This window comes from Capricornis sumatraensis, chromosome 15, assembly GCF_032405125.1.
Source record: "Capricornis sumatraensis isolate serow.1 chromosome 15, serow.2, whole genome shotgun sequence".
NCBI lineage: Eukaryota > Metazoa > Chordata > Mammalia > Artiodactyla > Bovidae > Capricornis > Capricornis sumatraensis.
Genome location: NC_091083.1, coordinates 31,339,548 through 31,360,444, shown reverse-complemented (window position 1 = coordinate 31,360,444; position 20,897 = coordinate 31,339,548). Strand labels below are relative to the sequence as shown.

At 42.3% G+C, this 20,897-nt stretch overlaps 1 protein-coding gene across 6 annotated transcripts in view; it reads right to left on the bottom strand.

Moving 5' to 3' along the window:
* Nucleotides 1–11,403, bottom strand: part of PRPF18 (pre-mRNA processing factor 18) — a 59,391-nt gene extending 47,988 nt beyond the window's left edge. For all 6 annotated transcript variants that reach the window (XM_068987086.1, XM_068987090.1, XM_068987087.1 and 3 more), the window contains exon 1: nt 11,242–11,403. In XM_068987086.1, coding sequence (XP_068843187.1) covers nt 11,242–11,307 — 66 coding nt within the window. In that variant the 5' untranslated portion in view covers nt 11,308–11,403. The remainder of the gene's footprint in view (nt 1–11,241) is intronic.
* Nucleotides 11,404–20,897: the final 9,494 nt, after the last annotated feature.

The window sequence follows — 20,897 nt, the reverse complement described above, 5'->3', positions numbered from 1 at the left end:
TACAAATACAAGCCTGGAAGTGGCTGGTAGTGATTTTAAGACAGCATGTGAACTGAAGGTAAATGTGTGTTCCCTCCTAAAGCACTCGAACTCTCCATTGGACCTCTCACTCCAGCAGATTATAAAAACAAGTTGAAGAGGGTATACATAAAAAGCACTTCTTTTAAAGACAGAGCCTCATTCCTGCGTGGTGCTTCACACATACTATTCTTGGGCTTTGTCCAAGTTGTACTGTCTGGATTATAAACCTGAGATTCCCAGGCCTAAAGAGAACAAATTTTTCTACCACATCACCTGAACCTCCAGCCCACACTAATGAAGAAGAGTCAAAACTAAAAACCAAATGCAACATGACTGTCACCATTTCACTAATTAGAATCATCATTCCTTCCATCAGATTAATATTTTTAGTGTTTACAAAAAAAGAACATCAAACACAAACATCATCAAGAGTTCTACAAAAAGACACTGGAGAGCTAACAAATACACAGCCTGAACACCCAAAGCAGAACGTGAGAGATCACAAACCATGGGACAGAGTCAGTTTCCTGCTGAAGAATGGAAATAAGCCTTAAAGAGTATGGAGAAACAAATCCAATGGTTGGGCACCCAAACAGAATTTAAACAGACACAATACTTTTCAAAGTGTAAGAACTGTAAACTGTCAAGGGATCCTGCTAGCTAGGCAATATGTTTTCTCAATGATGCCATCCAAAGTAGAAAACTATACCAAAATTGACCTTGCACAGATGAATTCTATGTACTTCATAATTATATATATTTGCATCACCATATGGGGGCTTCCCTGGTAGCTCAGTTGGTAAAGCATCCACCTGCAATGCAGGAGACCCCGGTTCAATTCCTGGGTCAAGAAGATTCGCAGGAGAAGGGATAGGCTACCCACTCCAATATACTTGTGCTTCCCTTGTGGCTCAGCTGGTAAAGAATCCACCTGCAAAGCAGGAGACCTGGGTTCAATCCTTGGGTTGGGAAGATCCCTGGAGAAAGGGAAGGCTACCTGCTCCAGTATTCTGGCCTGGAGAAGTCCATGGACTCTATAGTGCACGGGGTGGCAAAGAGTTGGGCATGACTGAATGACTTTCACTTTTTTCATATCACCATATATAAAATTAGACAAAAATGTATGTAAGAAATAAATGCCAATCTTACACAGGCTCCTGAATGAAGAAGTTAAACAGACACTTACTATATTATCCAACCATTTCACTCTTAGGCATTTATTCAAGAGAAATCAAAGTATATGTCCAAACAGAAACCTGCACACTAATGTTCACAGCAGCTTTATCATGAGAGCCAAAAAATGGAAACAACTCAAATGTCTATCAACAGGCTAATGAATAAACAAATTGGGGGTAAAATCATACAATGGTAGAAGACTGTTCAGTAACAAAAATAATGAAATCCTGCTATAAATGCATGAATGAATCTCAAAATTAGAATGAAAGAAAGCAGACAAGAGCGCTTGTATTAAACACCTCTGCATAAAACTCTAGAAAGTGCAATCTAAGTAACAGAAGGCAGACCCACAGCAGCCTGTGGAAGGGTAGGTAGAGCCCAGGGAGGGGGAGGAAAGCAGGATCACAGGGGCACAAGGAAACTCTGGGGGGAGGCAGACATGTTCACGCTCCTCATTGTGGGGACAGCATCACAGTGCAGGCTTGGCGTAACTCACTAAGCTGTGCACCTTAAACATGCGCAGCTTACTGTGTGTCAAGTATTCCCCGATAAAGCTGCTTAAGTCAGCAGCACAAAACGGAAGCAGCCTAAGTGTCCACCAATAAGCACATGGATAAAGAAGATGCGGTACGTATACACACAATGAAATACTACCTAGGCATAAAAAAGAACAAAATTTTGCCATCTGCAGCAACATGGATGGACTTGGAGGGCATGTGCTAAGTGAAAACAGGCGGAGAAAGACAAATTTATGTGGAATCTAAAAAGTACAACAAACTAGTGAATATAAAAAAGAAAAAGCAGACTCACAGATACAGTAGAGAACAAACTGGTGGCTACCAGCGGAAAGGGTGGAGGGGCAATATAGGGGCGGGGAGTAAGAGGTACGAGCTACTCCGTATAAGCTCCAAGGACATACTGTACAACACAGGGAATACAGTCAGTATTTTGTAATAACTTTAAGTGGAACAGGACCTTTACCACTGTGAATCACTCTACTGTATACCTGGAACTTACATAAGTAGAGCAACTATGCTTCAATTAAAAACACAAAATTAAACAGAGTGTTAGCATTTACACTGCCTGATTTTACAACTCACCAAACTGCAACGGCAATCAAGACAGTGAGGCACTGGCATAAAGATCAACAAATGGATTAGGACAAGAGAGCAGAGCAGGACAGAGCCACACAAACTATTACTGATTTTTGATGATACCAAAACCATCCAAAGGGAAAGGAAAAACATTACCAATAAATGGTGCTGGAACAAATGGATATCCAAATACAATAAATCACACCCCTGCCTCACATCATACCAAAAAACTGATTCAAAAAAATTTTGTTTTTGTAAAAGATAAAACCATAAAACTTTTAGGAGATATTATAAGAGAATATCTTACTCTCTTGAGTGAATGCTTAGGAGTGGAATAGCTCGATCACTCAGCAGGCCTATGTTTTACTTTTGAGAAACTGCCAAACTGTTTCTCAATAGGTTATGCTATTTTATATTCCCAGATAGGATACAGTCAACATTAACCATAAAAAATCGATAAGCTGGACATTATCAAAATTAAAAACTTTTAAGAAGATGAACAGAAAACCCACAGTCTAGAAAATTCACAAAACATACTGACAAAGGAGTGATATCCATGATATATATAAAGAATTCCTTGAACTTACCAAGGATAAACCAACCAATCCAATTTTAAAATATGCAAGTAATTTTAAGCCACATCACAAAAGATATACAAATAGAAAAACACACAAGATCTACTTAATATTAATTCTCAGGGAGCTGCATACTAAAACCACAATGAGATATTACAATACATCCACCAGATTGGCTGAAGTTAGACTGAAGCACAAATTGCTGACACAATGTCAAGATCTGAACCGCCTTACTTTGCTGGTGGAGGTGTGACACAGTCCGACCACTTTGGGGAAAGTTGATTAGTGGGCGGGGTTTAGGCCGGGAGGGGCGGGGCTTAAGGAGGGCGGAGCTTAAGAAGGAGGGGCGGGGCTAGGGTTAGGGTTAGGCTTTCTACAAAACTAAACATGTAACGAACACCATGACCTAGCAATTCCACTCCCCAGCATTTTCCTACGAGAAATGAAAACATAAGGCTTGCACAGGGATTCCCTGGTGTTCCAGGGAATTGTCCCAGGGGCCAATGCAGAGGACACAGGTTCGATCCCTGGTCCAGGAACGACCCACAGGCCGCGGCACAACTAAGCCCATGCACCACAACTACTGAAGCCTGCGAACCCAAGAGCCCGAGCTCTGCCACAAGAGAAGCCACTGAAATGAGAAGCCCATGTGCCACAACCAGAGAAAAGTGCAACAAAGACCCAGCACAGCCAAAAACAAATCAGTAACTTAAAAAAACAAAAGACTTTCACAAAAGGGTCCACAAAAAATCCTTGAAACAGCCCAGGTGACCATCCTCAGGGTAACAGATCAACAGACTGGTACATTTGTGCAAAACAATACTTCTTAGCAATAAAAGGAACAAACAATTGACACATGCAACAACACGAATAAAATTCACATTATTCTGATTAAACAAAGTGGGTCATATAAGAGCCCATAGTATGATCTCATTTACACGAAGTTCTAGGGCAGGCAACGGAGAAGGCAATGGCATACCACTCCAGTACTCTTGCCTGGAAAATCCCATGGACGGAGGAGCCTGGTGGGCTGCAGTCCAGGGGGTTGCTAAGAGTCAGACACGACTGAGCAACTTCACTTTCATGCATTGGAGAAGGAAATGGCAACCCACTCCAGTGTTCTTGCCTGGAGAATCCCAGGGATGGGGGAGCCTGGTGGGCTTCGTCTATGGGGTTGCACAGAGTTGGACACGACTGAAGCGACTTAGCAGCAGGGCAGGCAAAGCCAATGGATGGCAGAAAGAAATCGAAGCAGCAGTTGCTTCTGGGGATGGTAGAGGCTTGACTGCAAGATGGAATGAACGCAATATTCTGTACCTTGATACACACAGGGTCACACAGATGCGTATGCATTTATCAAAAATCACTGAGTGGGACACTTACGATTTGTGTATTTCTTCATATGTATAGACAAACACTGTGAACACTAGTCGATGAAAAACGTCAAATTATATTCTAGCAATTATATATATTTAACGGTAAAGTGTAACAATGCCTGTAAATTAATCTGAAATGCATCAAGATCAGAACCTTGGCTTCAGGACCCTGTAAGCAGCTGGAAAACACTCATCTAAAGAGCCATCTTTGGTCATTTCAAGCGGTTTCCCAGGTTTTTATGGTTCATCTGTTTTAGGTGAAACGGTAACGACTTAGCCTGTGTCTCTTGTCAAAGTGTGGAACAGCTGCCTTCCACTATTCTAAAATGGTCTGCCTGTTTTACTGTCCTAAGGTAAAAGCAGTTTCTGCACTGCTAGATGGATTGACAAATGGATATACAATGATGGACAGATGGACAGTCAAAGAATAAAGCAAATATATTAAAATGTTAATCGCAGGTTTAACTGCAAATCTAAATGGCAGGCATATGGGAGTTCACAGTACAATTATTTTGAGTGTTCTGTACATTTAAAAGCTTTCACAGTGAAGTTCTGAGAAAAAAATTCTTTGCAGGAGATGTCAAGACATGGTACCAACATGACAAATTCCCTTCCACTTTGTTTTCTGACTGTACAAAAAAATCTGTGAAAGGCTCCTCACCAAGCGCTAAACAGAGAAAGGTGTTGGAGAGTTTTATAGAAGACTGTGGGAATGAAGGGAAAGTGTGAATAAAGGCAAGCTGAAGGACTGGAATAAATGAAGAAGGGTCAGCAGAGTTAGGACAGCTGCCTGGGGCTAGGGATTAATGGGCACAGAGATGTTCACCAGCCCAGAAAGGACCAGTTCTTGACCTTTTTGAGTCAAAGATCCCTTCAATAATATAATCAACAGGAGGAGGGGACGTGGGGTCATAGATAAATATACATGCTAAACTTTTTATTTATATACCATACCAGAAATGGCATGCACCCAACAGAAGCAGAAGATACTAAGAAGAGGTGGCAAGAATACACAGAAGAACTATGCAAAAAAGATCTTCACGACCCAGAGAATCACAATGGTGTGATCACTCACCTAGAGCCAGACATCCTGGAATGTGAAGTCAAGTGGGTCTTAGGAAGCATCACTACGAACAAAGCTAGTGGAGGTGATGGAATTCCAGTGGAGCTATTTCAAATCCTGAAAGATGATGCTGTGAAAGTGCTGCACTCAATATGCCAGCAAATTTGGAAAACTCACCAGTGGCCACAGGACTGGAAAAGGTCAGTTTTCATTCCAATCCCAAAGAAAGGCAATGCCAAAGAATGCTCAAACTACCACACAATTGCACTCATCTCACGCGCTAGTAAAGTAATGCTCAAAATTCTCCAAGCCAGGATTCAGCAATACATGAACCATGAACTTTCAGACGTTCAAGCTGGTTTTAGAAAAGGCAGAGGAACCAGAGATCAAATTGCCAACATTCACTGGATCATCAGAAAAGCAAGAGAATTCCAGAAAAAACATCTACTTCTGCTTTATTGACTATGCCAAAGCCTTTGACTGTGTGGATCACAGTAAACTGTGGACGATTCTGAAACAGATGGGAATACCAGACCACCTGACCTGCCTCTTGAGAAACCTATATGCAGGTCAGGAAGCGACAGTTAGAACTGGACATGGAACAACATACTGGTTCCAAATAGGAAAAGGAGTACGTCAAGGCTGTATATTGTCACCCTGCTTATTTAACTTCTTTGCAGAGTACATCATGAGAAACACTGGGCTGGAAGAAGCACAAGCTGGAATTAAGATTGCCAGGAGAAATATCAATAACCTCAGATATGCAGATGACACCACCCTTATGGCAGAAAGTGAAGAACTAAAAAGCCTCTTGATGAAAGTGAAAGAGGAGCTTAAAGCTTAACATTCAGAAAACTAAGATCATGGCATCCAGTCCCATCACTTCATGGGAAATAGATGGGGAAACAGTGGCTGACTATTTTGGGGGGCTCCAAAGTCCCTGCAGATGGTGACTGCAGCCATGAAATTAAAAGAAGCTTACTCCATGGAAGGAAAGTTATGACCAACCTAGACAGCATATTGAAAAGCAGAGACATTACTTTGTCAACAAAGGTCCGTCTAGTGAAGGCTATGGTTTTTCCAGGGGTCATGTATGGATGTGAGAGTTGGACTGTAAAGAAGGCTGAGCGCCGAAGAATTGATGCTTGTGAACTGTGGTGTTGGAGAAGACTCTTGAGAGTCCCTTGGACTGCAAGGAGATCCAACCAGTCCATCCTGAAGGAGATCAGTCCTGGGTGTTCATTGGAAGGACTGATATTGAAGCTGAAACTCCAATACTCTGGCCACCTGATGCGAAGAGCTGACTCATTGGAAAAGACCCTGAAGCTGGGATAGATTGAAGGCAGGAGGAGAAGGGGATGACAGAGGATGAGATGTTGGATGGCATCACCGACTCAATGGACATGGGTTTGGGTGGACTCTGGGAGTTGGTGATGGACAGGGAGGCCTGGCGTGCTGCGGTTCATGGGATCACAAAGAGATGGACACGACTGAGTGACTGAACTGAATTGAAACTTTTTCTAATATTTCAAAGAGCTGATGGGTACTGCGAAGTCCATCCAAAGGCTCCACTTAAGAACCTCTGATAGAGATGGTAACTGAAATCTGAAGGGGAATATGAAATTCAAATAAGAGAACTTGGGGGGACTTCCCTGGTGGTCCAGTCGTTAAGATTCTGTGCTTTCAATGCAAGAATGCAGGTTCAACCCTGGCCGGGGAACCAAGACCCCACATGTCATGCAGCCCAGCCACGAAAAGTAAATATATATGCATACATATATGTATGCATATATATGAGAATTTTCACTGTGAAGTAGCCAAGGCCTAAACTTTAAGGAAAACCAACATTTAATAAATAAAAACCAAACACTAAAAAAACAACAACAAAAGAGAAGCCTCTAAAGGAGATCAGAAATAAGTAGCTTGAAAAGTAGACGCAAATGCAGGACACTGTGGGGTAAGAGGCCAAGGGAAGATTGGAGAAAGTGGACCAGTCTAGTACAAATGCTCTTGAGGTTAAAAAACCATGGCAGTCACTGCGGCCCCTGATTAGGACGGATTCAGTGTAACTGCCAGGGCAGAAATCAGGTTAAGGAGTAAGTGAGAAATAGAATTTAAGAAGCTTGGCTGTAAAGAAAAAGGACAGATGTGTGGGGTTTTTTTCTGATTTTATTTTTAATAACAGTTGTGTTTAAAAAACAAACAATAAAAGGAGATGTATGTATGTTTGTTAAAACATACATACAGCACTGAAATGTACATACATACATCATGTACGTTTCAGTGCTGCTGGAGATGAGCCAGCAGAGAGATTAAGACACAGGAGGAAAGGAGACAAGTGATATTTAGGTTCTGATGATGCTAATAAAGATGAGAGTTGGGCTCCAATATGTAAGTGGAAGGTGTGACCCAGCATACAGCCAATACCTCATCCACTTTCACAGGAGAAAGGTGAGGGATTTATTGGCTGATGGCTTCTCTTTATAAAACTGCAAGTGGATTCCTTACAGTAAAGGATCAAGCATTATTAAAAAAAAAAAATCCTCTGTGGCACGGTGTAGTACCTGCCCAGAGGAAACATTCAACAAATACTGGGAAAAAACAAAGCCAAAATTCTACACAAAGTCCATCTTCCAAACTGCAACTAATAAAACTGCTAATTAAGCCCCACTGAGTGCTGTAGTGGCCTGGCTTTCCACGTCAATGAGGCTTTGTGTTAAATGAAGACTCACCAACACCAGGGCTCCAAAGCACGCATTCTAGCAACCGGGAGGCCGAATTTACCTCCAAGTAGTTACACCTGGCAGAGCACTGAACACAGGGGACAGGAGGCCGCTTTAGAAGCTCCTCCAGTTCTGACAAAGGGGCGCTCACAAGCTAAGTATTTACTATATCCAACTACTGACGAACAAGAAAAAGCTGAGGGGCTTCCCTGGTGGCTCAGTGGTGAAGAATCCACCTGTCAATGCAGGAGACACGGGTTTGATCCCTGATCCAGGAAGATCCCACATGCCGAGGAGCAACAGAGCCCACTGAGCCCGAGTTCTAGAGCCCAGAAGTCGCAGCTACTGAAGCCCTCACGCCTAGAGCCCGTAATCTACAGGAGAAACCACCGAAATGAGAAACCCAAGCACTACAACTAGAGAGCAGACCCCACTTGACAATACTACAAAAGAGCCCTCGCAGCAACAAAGACCCAGCACATTCTAAATGTTGCTAGAATTTAAAATTAATTAATTTAAAAAAGAAAAAGCTGGAACAGCAAGCTCCATATAGGATGGATAAACAAGGTCCTACTGTATGGCACAAAGGACTGTAGTCAATATCCCATGATAAACCATAACAGAAAAAATATGAAAAAGAACATATATAACTCAACAACTTTGCTGTAGAAGTCACAGCAGAAATTAAACATTACATTGTAAAATGACCAAAGAGGAGGTGGTGCTTCTGGAAAAACAGTACAGCAGAAATGGGCATTTCCCAGCTACAGAAAGGGTAGTGAAAAGGATTCACTGGCCCGCGACCAGAAATCGTTTAAAAAATGAAACAGGACAATGGATTAAAACAAAGAAATGTATGGTAGAATCACATGTACTTAAGAAATGTTGCATGAAACTTTTTTCATACGTATCAGATCGAAATATACATTTATTTCTTACTATGGCTGGGGTGGTGGAAAGTTTGAAAGTTACTGACAGACACTATGATATAGAAAGATAAAAGCGACAAAGCAAACGATTCCATATAAAATTATATGGCGGCAAAGCAAATGACTGTCTCCCCAAGCATTAAAAAGTGTCCAGTCCGGGCTTCCCTCATAGCTCAGTCGGTAAAGAATCCACCTGCAATGCAGCAGATCTCAGTTCAATTCCTGGGTCTGGAAGATCTGCAGAAGGAATAGGCTACCCACTCCAGTATTCTTGGGCTTCCCTTGTGGCTCAGCTGGTAAAGAATCCGCCTGCAATGCAGAAGACCTGGGTTCGATTCCCTGGGTGGGAAAGATCCCTTGGAGAAAGGAAAGGCTACCCACTCCAGTATTCTGGCCTGGAGAATTCCATGGACTATATAGTCCGTGGGGTCGCAAAGAGTCTGACTCCACTGAGCGACTTTCACTATACATATTGCCCTATGTTATGCAGGAGAACTCACCCACGCAGTGGGGACTGAGATCCACCCCAGAGCCAGGAGAAAATCATGCAACCCTCAGCTTCATCATCCGTGGAAAACGCATACTAACTGCCCTATATACCAAGCAGAGTTGCTATAAAGCTCAAATGAGAAAGCATACTATGGTACTTTGAAAAACACAAATTGTGTATGTTAATTTAAAGTAATTTAATTCTTAGATTAACCCTATGAACACCAGTTCTATGTTCACAAGTGAAGATAAACAGCTGGTCTGCAGTGGTTAAGGGTGTAAGCTTTAGAGTGGAAGAGGAGGAGTCCAATTCAGGCTCTAGCTCTTGCTAGCTATGCAGTTCTATGTCAGTCTGTAAATCAACCTAGCTTCTGTTAGTTTCCATTTCCTCATCTGTGAATGGGAGCAACAAATAACTTTATGGAATTGATGTACAAATTAAACAAGGTATCAGATATGAAGCCTTCTGCATACTGCCTTGCAGATTACTATTACTGGAACTATGACTTTCAGTATTTTAATCCCCATCTCATGTATGCCTCTTTGCTGGCCCTAACTGGGAAATCAATCTTACCTCCTGGCCAGGGATATCTGAGTAATTAAATCAAGTCTCAAATTACAAAATTAAAGACATACCAGAAAAAGTTTATACATGATGATAAATTAAGAACAATTACGTAGAATCAGTGTTTATAATTAATCATTTTTAAAGGTTGGTCTATTTCCAAGACAAAGAACTTGATTATGCAACTATGCACGTTGTAAACCCTGAGAATGCGCTGAGCTTTTCCTGATTCCATTTTCCCCCAAAATATTTTGTATTTCAACACCTGGCCCTTTGTAACACCCACTGTGCATTCCAACACCTAAATAAGCTTTTTCAAATACTCGAGAAACCACTCATCAAAGGTAAAAGGCCCCCAGTTAAGAGATGAAAATATCAAGTTACAAATATGAACAAGCTCTGCCCCACACCATTTGCTAAATAACACTCTATTTAATTAGCTCCACTTTCTTAATTATTTCTTAAAGTTTCAATGATTATGAAACCTCCATCTGCCAAGCTAACAATCCCAACTTACACTACATCAAATACTTAAGTCAGGTGTTCTCACAGTGGCGTAGTCCACAAGAGCCCCTGGGGTTGTTAAGACCCTCTGAGAGGGTACCTGAGGTCAAAACTATCCTCAGTACTCAGGGATTATTCACCCGTTCACTCTGTTACATTTACACTGAGAGTGAAAAGGGAGTCTCCTGAAGACTTCACAACCATCAGGACAACAGCACTAAACTGTACCAGCTGTCAGATTCGAACATGCTGAGCACTGATGGAGTGAGGGCAGTTTCACTTAACCACCTCCTTGAAGTTGTAAAATTATTGATTTTACTAAGTCGTGGTCCTTAACCACATCTTTTTAATATCCTGTGCAACAAAACAGGAAGTACACATAAAGTGCAAAGCCTTCGAAAAACGACAGAAGTGTAAGACCAGAAGAACTGGGGCGGTCCGAAAAATACCGACAGACGGGAATGGGTGCGAGGGACAGCTGGGGGAAAGAGAACTGCCAAAGTCTCGGGTTTTCCTGCAGTTCCCACACTTCCATCCCAAAGGCTCCCGAGTGAGTGCCAAGGGCACAGTGGGTCTAGCTGCTGGCTCTCTGGGGCCGCGGCAGGGTCCTGGCTGAGCCCCACCCAGCAAGGACCCTCTCAGCACCGTTCCCCTCTCCCCAGGCCCTCCCCGACGCAGACACTCAGCTCCTCCGTCGCCAACGCCCACGACCTCAAGGCTTCTCACCACCAACAGGTTCCTGTCCTCCACCAGCTGCCGCTTCCGGAGGATCTCCGATTTCAAAACGTCCATCGTGCTGTCCGGGTTGAAGCTGTCTCGAGCTTTCTTTCTCCTTCTCCAGCTCCCTGGACCAAGACTTTTCACCCAGCCAGCCGCCGCTAACCTACTTACACACACCGAGCCCAAATACCGGAGGACAACAACTGGCAGGGCGGCTTCCGGCGGAAGCTGAGGTGAGCGAGAGGAGGGGACAGAGCGCTGCAGGGCTCCTACTGTTTTCGTAGTCGCCGAGGGCTGGCGCCCCCTGGCGGCCCTCTCTGACAGCGTGCCTAAGTTTCCGTGGAGATACGACGTGGAAAATATGAACACGAGTCTTCTAAATGGATGCTGCATTTTTAAAAAATGTTATATACCTATGTCAACTATATTTCAGTTTTAAAATAAGATAAAGGTTATACCTTTTTGTACCTGCTACTTGAGGTGCAAAAGCTTCATAGCGGAACACTTCATTTATGATTTCTGAAGGCAGATCTTTACCGGCTACATGAGAATCTCATTTTGGAGTTCCTGAAGCTACCTGCGTGCCAAAATTAATGTACTCAAGTGAGAAAACCCAGAACAATAATACTAACTCATAAGTATAGAGTAAAAGGTATTCGTTGCTGGCCGGTGAAACTACCTGGAAACTTAGACAATTACAGTATATTCATTTAAGTAATTTCAGAAGCAACAGTTAGAACTGGACATGGAACAACAGACTGGTTCCAAATAGGAAAAGGAGTACGTCAAGGCTGTATATTGTCACCCTGCTTATTTAACTTCTATGCAGAGTACATCATGAGAAACGCTGGACTGGAAGAAATACAAGCTGGAATCAAGCTTGCCGGGAGAAATATCAATAACCTCAGATATGCAGATGACACCACTCTTATGGCAGAAAGTGAAGAGGAGCTAGAAAGCCTCTTGATGAAAGTGAAAGAGGAGAGTGAAAAAGTTGGCTTAAAGCTCAACATTCAGAAAACGAAGATCATGGCATCCAGTCCCATCACTTCATAGGAAATAGATGGGGAAACAGTGGAAACAGTGTCAGACTTTTTTGGGCTCCAAAATCACTGCAGATGGTGACTGAAGCCATGAAATTAAAAGACGCTTACTCCTTGGAAGAAAAGTTATGACCAACCTAGATAGTATATTCAAAAGCAGAGACATTGCTTTGCCGACTAAGGTCCATCTACTCAAGGCTATGGTTTTTCCTGTGGTCATGTATGGATGTGAGAGTTAGACTGTGAAGAAGGCTGAGCGCCGAAGAATTGATGCTTTTGAACTGTGGTGTTGGAGAAGACTCTTGAGAGTCCCTTGGACTGCAAGGAGATCCAACCAGTCCATTCTGAAGGAGATCAACCCTGGGATTTCTTTGGAAGGAATGATGCTAAAGCTGAAACTCCAGTACTTTGGCCACCTCATATGAAGAGTTGACTCATTGGAAAAGACTCTGATGCTGGGAGAGATTGGGGGCAGGAGGAGAAGGGGACGACAGAGGATGAGATGGCTGGATGGCATCACGGACTCGATGGACATGAGTCTGAGTGAACTCCGGGAGATGGTGATGGACAGGGAGGCCTGGCGTGCTGCGATTCATGGGGTCGCAAAGAGTTGGACACGACTGAGCGACTGAACTGAACTGAACTGAACTGAATTTCAGAAGTAAATATATCCCTCCTCCCTGAGTTGTAGATTGCTCGTATATCTTAGCAATAATTGAACATTTCAGTTCAGTTCAGTTCAGTCGCTCAGTCGTGTTCGACTCTGCGACCCCATGAATCGCAGCAGGCCAGGCCTCCCTGTCCATCACCATCTCCCGGAGTTCACTCAGACTCATGTCCATCGAGTCAGTGATGCCATCCAGCCATCTCATCCTCGGTCGTCCCCTTCTCCTCCTGCCCCTAGTCCCTCCCAGCATCAGAGTCTTTTCCAATGAGTCAACTCTTCGCATGAGATGGCCAAAGTATTGGAGCTTCAGCTTTAGCATCAGTCCTTCCAATGAACACCCAGGGCTGATCTCCTTCAGAATGGACTGGTTGGATCTCCTTGCAGTCCAAGGGACTCTCAAGAGTCTTCTCCAGCACCACAGTTCAAAAGCATCAATTCTTCGGTGCTTTTTCTTCACTTTCATCAAGAGGCTTTTTAGTTCCTCTTCACTTTCTGCCATCAGGGTGGTGTCATCTGCATATCTGAGGTTATTGATATTTCTCCTGGCAATCTTGATTCCAGCTTGTGCTTCTTCCAGTCCAGTGTTTCTCATGATATACTCTGCATAGAAGTTAAATAAGCAGGATGACAATATACAGCCTTGACGTACTCCTTTTTCTATTTGGAACCCGTCTGTTGTTCCATGTCCAGTTCTAAATGTTGCTTCCTGACCTGCATACAGGTTTCTCAAGAGGCAGGTCAGGTGGTCTGGTATTCCCATGTCTTTCAGAATTTTCCACAGTTTATTGTGATCCGCACAGTCAAAGGCTTTGGCATAGTCAATAAAGCAGAAATAGATGTTTTTCTGGAACTCTCTTACCCCAGCAAACTGAGAGAATCTCTTTGGTCATGTGTTCAGCAATGAAAATTTTCAGTGAGATGATTAAAGATGTAATTGAAAAAAATTTTTAATGGCTTCACAAGAAGACAAATTAAATTGGAGGGAAAGTATGTCAGAGATTTTAATTTTTAAAAGACCCTAAAAACTGTTTACATTTATTTTTGGCTCTATGCCACTGAAGCTCTGTTTAAGTTTCTAGTTAAGTTGTAACTGAACAATATTAGACATACTACTTTTCCCCAGTCAAAAAAGGAAAGAAATATTCTGTTCAGTCAATTCGTTAATGGGTGAGATGGTTTAGCAAAATAAAAGATGATAGAGAATTGTTTCAATTTACAAAGTACTTTTACTGTATACGTGTATGTGTTGGTTATATTTCCTTTAAAAGATATCTGACTTTTGCCAGAAATAAATCAACATAGAAAGTTAATTCAGTCTCTGAGCTAAGATGCTTTGCTAATTTTTAGGGCTTTTGAAAACTTTCACCAAAAAAAAAAAAAAACGGTCTTGAATCATTAAACATGGGAACATTTTTACATGGATTTGTTTCCTGAGTCACTTATAGTTCAATAAGAAAATAATAATTTATTAGCCTATTCCTGTTTAGGGTTTAGAAATGATGACACAAAAACCTGAAGGTTGACACAAGTAATTGTAATAGTAATGGAAGTTCACAGAGAAGGAACAGCTCACATATACCAGGGAAGACAGTAGCATCTATAAACCGGATCCTTTTAAATTTCCGATTTTCATTGATCTTGATGTTTATGTAAATATGTGCATTAAATCTTAATAAAGGCCTAAGATGGAAGAGTGAGAGAGACAAGCACTTGAACAAGCAAACTAATAAGGAAGCTTTTCAGTTTATACTGAGGGGAAAAACAGATGACCAGGAGAGCTAAGAAATACTGAAGAGAACCAGTTAATCCTGATTCTAAGGAGTCATATTCATTTTTAAAATATGCATCCCCTTCCATTGCAGTTTTTTAATGAGCAAAATATTAGAAACAATCTAAGTGTCATATCTGGGGGGATGGTCAAATAAAGTCATAATTCATACATACGACTGAACAATATGTTCAGAAAAATGTTCAGTGATATGAGAATCCTCATGACATAATATTTAGTTAGAAAAAAGGTAGAGGGCTTCCCTGGTGGTCCAATGGTTAGGACTCCATGCTTCCACTGCAGGGTCTGCTGGTTCGATCCCTAGTTGGGGAACTAAGATCCCAAATGCTGCACAGCCAAGAAAAAATTTTAAATAAAAATTAGAAAGTAAGATAATGAAACTAGAAGTATAACATACAGTCTCCATTTGGTTAAAAAAAAAAGCATGTAAACCTAGAAAATGATTGAACAGAAACATATCCAAATATCAGATTATTACCTATTCTTCTTTATACTATAATTGTACCAATTCCATAATTTTGGAGGAAAAATCCTGAGAGGCAGTCATTTTCTGTTTTATTTCATTATTATTGAAATTCTTTATAAAATTTCAGCATTACTACTTTAAAAATCATGTATAATGAATTTTAAATAATGCCAGTAAAAGAAAACAAAAAAGAGAATGTTTTCTAACCTTCATACTTATTCAGTCAATAGTTAGATGTCTCAGACTTCCCTGGTGGTTCAGGGGTTAAGAATCCACCTGCCAGTGCAGAAGAGACAGGTTCTATCCCTGGTCCAGGAAGATCCCACAAGCCTTGGGGTAACCAAGCCTGTGTGCCACAACTACTGATCCCAAGAGCCGAAACTTCTGAAGCCGGTGCTTTACAGCCTGAGCTCTGCAGCAAGAGAAGCCTGAGCACCACAGCTGGAGAGTAGCCCCCGCTTGGGGTCACAAGAGGAGGTCTGTGCACAGCGAGGAAGAGCCAGGACAACCAGAAATAAGGAAAGACTTTGAAATATTTTGATGTCTCCTATGAGCTCTGTACTACTTTAGGTTCTGTGGACTAAACCAAATATTGATACCATACATAGTCCTACCTGTGAGGATGTTACCAGCTAAAAGTTAAATTATACAAGATAGACATGATTTTGTAGCATATATGGGGCTATTAAAAGTATTTACAGAAAATAAAACAAGAAATAGTAAAAACTCAATAGATTATTCTGCCATTGAAATAACCCATCCTAAGAGATTATCTGCCATTTCTAGAAAATGGGGAAATACCAGATTTAATCAGGCTGATCTAGGTTTGTTTTGTTGCTGTCCTAAAGGATAGACTGTAATTTCTTTTTTGAAAGCTATATAATCTTAGACTGGGAGGTTTCCTGGCAATCCAGTGATGAGGACTTGGTGCTTTCACTGCTGGGGCCCAGGTTTAATCCCTAGTCAGGGAACTAAGATCCCAGAAGCCACAAAGCACAACAACAACAACAAAAATTTAATCCGTTCATTAAAACATTTAAATTTAAGAATCTCATACAGTGGCCCTCCATTCTCAGCATGCCTCAAAATAACCCAGAGGACTTTTAAAAACCCAGATTGTGGGTCCCCAGAATGTCTCATTCAAAAGGTTTGTGGAGGAGCCCAAGAATTAGCTTTTTGAACAAATTCCCAAGTGAGGCAGCTGCTGTGGATCCAGGGACCACACTTTGAGAATCACTGATCTAATATACTATTTTGGAGCATCGAGTGAGTCAGAAACTCGGTCTGCAGGAAGTCCTGATAAACAAGACGGGGGAGGAAGCTGTGTCGGTGTCTACAGTACTGTCATGGGGCCTCCCAGGGCGTCTGCCCACTCACAGTGGTGCTTTGGGAAATTTCCTAAATAGAAGGGGCCGGCTCCCTTTGGAGCCAGCCATGTTCACAGGCCTGCTTCTGTGTATTCACAGAGAGTGGGCTGGGACCTGGCCTCATGTAGACCAATCAGAGTCTGTGCCCTGGAAAATTGATGTTGGAATTGAGTCAGTCTTTGCAAGTAGAGAAGGTGGGGATTGGAGAGTGGTGGAAACCATTCCAGGGGCATGCTGCAGCCAGATCAGTCTATTTTGAACTGCAAGAAGCTACTGTGTGGGACTTCCCTGGTGGTCCAGTGGCTAAGCCTCTGTACTATCAATGCAGGGGACCCATGTTTGATCCCTGGTTGGGGAACTAGATCCCACATGCCACAGCTAGAAATCCTGCAAGCTGCAACTAAGACCCGATACAGCCAAGTAAATAAATAAATATTTCTTTTTAAAACAGAGCCCATTGCTTCATTTTTTAAAAAATTTTGCGAATCAGCTGTTATGCATTGGTCAGTTCAGTTCAGTTGCTCAGTCATATCCAGCTCTTGGCAACCCCATGAATTGCAGCACGCCAGGCCTCCCTGTCCATCACCAACTCCCGGAGTTCACTCAGACTCACATCCATCAAGTCGGTGATGCCATCCAGCCATCTCATCCTCTTCTCCTCCTGCCCCCAATCCCTCCCAGCATCAGAGTCTTTTCCAATGAGTCAACTCTTCGCATGAGGTGGCCAAAGTATTGGAGTTTCAGCTTTAGCATCAGTCCTTCCAATGAACACCCAGGACTGATCTCCTTCAGAATGGACTGGTTGGATCTCCTTGCAGTCCAAGGGATTCTCAAGAGTCTTCTCCAACATTACAGTTCAAAAGCATCAATTCTTCGGCGCTCAGCTTTCTTCACAGTCCAACTCTCACATCCATACATGACCACTGGAAAAACCATAGCCTTGACTAGATGGACCTTTGTTGATAAAGTAATGTGTCTGCTTTTGAATACGCTATCTAGGTTGGTCATAACTTTCCTTTCAAGGAGTAAGCATCTTTTAATTTCATGGGTTCAGTAATTTTGGAGCCCAGAAAAATAAACTCTGACACTGTTTCCACTGTTTCCCCATCTATTTCCCATGAAGTGATGGGACCGGATGCCATGATCTTTGTTTTCTGAATGTTGAGCTTTAAGCCAACTTTTTCACTCTCCTCTTTCACTTTCATCAAGAGGCTTTTTAGTTCCTCTTCACTTTCTGCCATCAGGATGGTGTCATCGGCATATCTGAGGTTATTGATATTTCTCCCAGCAATCTTGATTCCAGCTTGTGCTTCTTCCAGCCCAGCATTTCTCTTGATGTACTCTGCAAAGAAGTTAAATAAGCAGGGTGACAATATACAGCCTTGACATATTCCTTTTCCTATTTGGAACCAGTCTGTTGGTCCATGTCCAGTTCTAATTGTTGCTTCCTAACCTGCATATAGGTTTCTCAAGAGGCAGGTCAGGTGGTCTGGTATTCCCATGTCTTTCAGAATTTTCCACAGTTTATTGTGATCCACACAGTCAAAGGCTTTGGCATAGTCAATAAAGCATAGCTATCATTAAAAATTAAATGTTTGTTAACAATTAAACATGTTATATTATAAACAACAGTAATAAATACACAGAACCGATTATTCACTAATTATATTACTGCATTTTACTATTTTTTATGCTCTTGGAGTTAATTATGACTGTTGCATCTATGTGGTGGTAATATTATAGAATGCTGAGCTCAGTGCATGTCTTTCCCTGATGCCACACTTGAGGAGCTCATGTTGGTAACTTGAAATCAGCCAAAATGGGAGTATTTACACCACAGAAATTGGCAAATACTACCAATCTGGACTTGATTTATTGTTTATCTAAGCTTTAAATAGTCATGGGGAAAAAGTTAATAATATGGTTCACAGTTTCTCAACCTTAGGCCAGATAATTCTTTTTTGGAAAAGAAATTTCACTAACTCTAGCCAATAGATGCTGGTAACACCCTTTCTATAGTTATGACAACCAAAATGTCTCTGGACATTGCTGAACATCCCCAGAGGGGCAAAATCTCTCTCCAGGTGAGAACCATTGATACAAATGAAATTTAAAGCATCATGTCTATGGCCATTACATAGTAAAGAGGACAAAGATTTGTGTAGTTCTTCTTCCAGGATTTGAAGACTATTATGTGTATCAAAAAGAAGCCTCTAGGACTTTCCTGGTGGTACGGTCCTCTTCAGTCAGTTCAGTCATGTCTGACTCTGTAACCCCGTGGACTGCAGCATGCCAGGCTTCTCTGTCCATCATCAACCCCCAGAGCCTGCTCAAACTCATGTCCATTGAGTCGGTGATGCCATCCAACCATCTCATCCTCTGTCATCCCCTTCTCCTCCCGCCTTCAATCTTTCCCAGCTTCAGGGTCTTTTCCAATTAGTCAGCTCTTCGCATCAGGTGGCCAAAGTATTGGAGTTTCAGCTTCAACATCAGTCCTTCCAATGAATATTCAGGACTGATTTCCTTCAGGATGGACTGGTTGGATCTCCTTGCAGCCCAAAGGACTCTCAAGAGTCTTCTTCAACACCACAGTTCACAAGCATCAGTTCTTTGGCACTCAGCCTTCTTCACAGTCCAACTCTCACATCCATACATGACTACTGGAAAAGCCATAGCCTTCACTAGATGGACCTTTGTTGACAAAGTAATGTCTCTGCTTTTCAATATGCTGTTTAGGTTGGTCATAACTTTCCTTACATGGAGTAAGCTTCTTTTAATTTCATGGCTGCAATCACCATCTGCAGGGATTTTGGAACCCCTAAAAATAAAGTCAGCCACTGTTTCCATTGTTTCCCCACCTATTTGCCATGAAGTGATGGAACCGGATGCCATGATCTTAGTTTTCTGACTGTTAAGTTTTAAGCCAACTTCTTCACTCTCCTCTTTCACTTTCATCAAGAGGCTCTTTAGTTCTTCTTCACTCCCTGGTGGTACATTGAATAAGAATCCACCTGCCAATGCTGGGGACAGGGGTTTGATCCCTGGTCTAAGAAGATCCCACATGCCTCGGGGCAACAAAGCCCTGCACCATGGCTACTGAGCCCAAGCACCTAGAGCCAATGCTCCATAACAAGAGAAGCCACCACAATAAGAAGCCCCAGCACCGCAACAAAGAGTGACCCCCACTCGCTGCAACTAGAGAAAGGCCATAGTCACAACAAAGACCCAGTGTGACAAAAATAAGTAAAATGACTCAGCTTTCAGTAATAATTATGAAAGAAGAAGCCTCTCACATCATTGGCCAACAAGTGACATTCTGACATGCATCTTTGTTGTTTCACTTTTTATTCATTAATTTAAGGCAAAATGTCCATCAGTATTCATGTCAGAGCTTGATGTGTTCATCAATTATAACCGCAGGTTGGCTGGGGATACAAGAGTTCTGCAAAAATCAATGAAAGCATTGTGTGAGAATCAATGGGCTATATGGAATTTACAATACAGAGTATAATAGCATTCATTATCACCTATACATTTTCCTGTCTCCTTTGTATCAGTAAAAACGACACAAATATATGTGTGCACTTCTTTTTGTCCAGAGGGCCAATATTTAAACAGCTGCCAGCATGGCACCAGCCATGGCTCACCTCCCTGGTGGGCTTTGCTAAACCATCCAGCAAAGAAAGTTGGAATATCGAGGAAAAAAAGTGAAACAGTTTTGCAAGAAGAATCCTGAGTGACAAGATAATGGAGATGAGTCCCCAAAGCCCCTGGATTTCCAGTTCTCTACCGTGGTTCTTCCCACTCCATATCAAAAAAAGAAAGAAAGAAGCCTATTGAATCTACCATTTTAAGGTACTCTTTTTTCACACTTTAATGTTTCTGAATTCAGGATGCATTATAGAACCAGTGTGTTTGTAGTGAGTTGCTATGGTATTCTACCCAGGGCTAAGGTGTCCATCCCCCACCTGCCCTGAACTGGGGGCACACAGCTGCCTCCCTCACTGGACACAGACTCTGGATGCAGGGACCTGCGTCAGCCAAGGTTAGAGCGCCTCCGGGGGCATCCACCACCAATGACTGCCTGGAGATTCCAAGGTCCAGCTCCATTGTCTCAACTTGGGGGCAACTCTAAAGAGTCATTCTAGCTCCAGAGCTCCCCAAGGACCACAGGGGATCTTAGCTGCAACTTCTCTGCAGTCCAGCTTCTCTCTGTGCCAAATCCTGCCTTCCTCACTTCCTTACAGATGCATCTCCAAGAACAGTCTCTAGGAAACCACAAACACATGTGTGCAAAGCAAACAAATGCTTTGAGAGGTAGACATAGGTA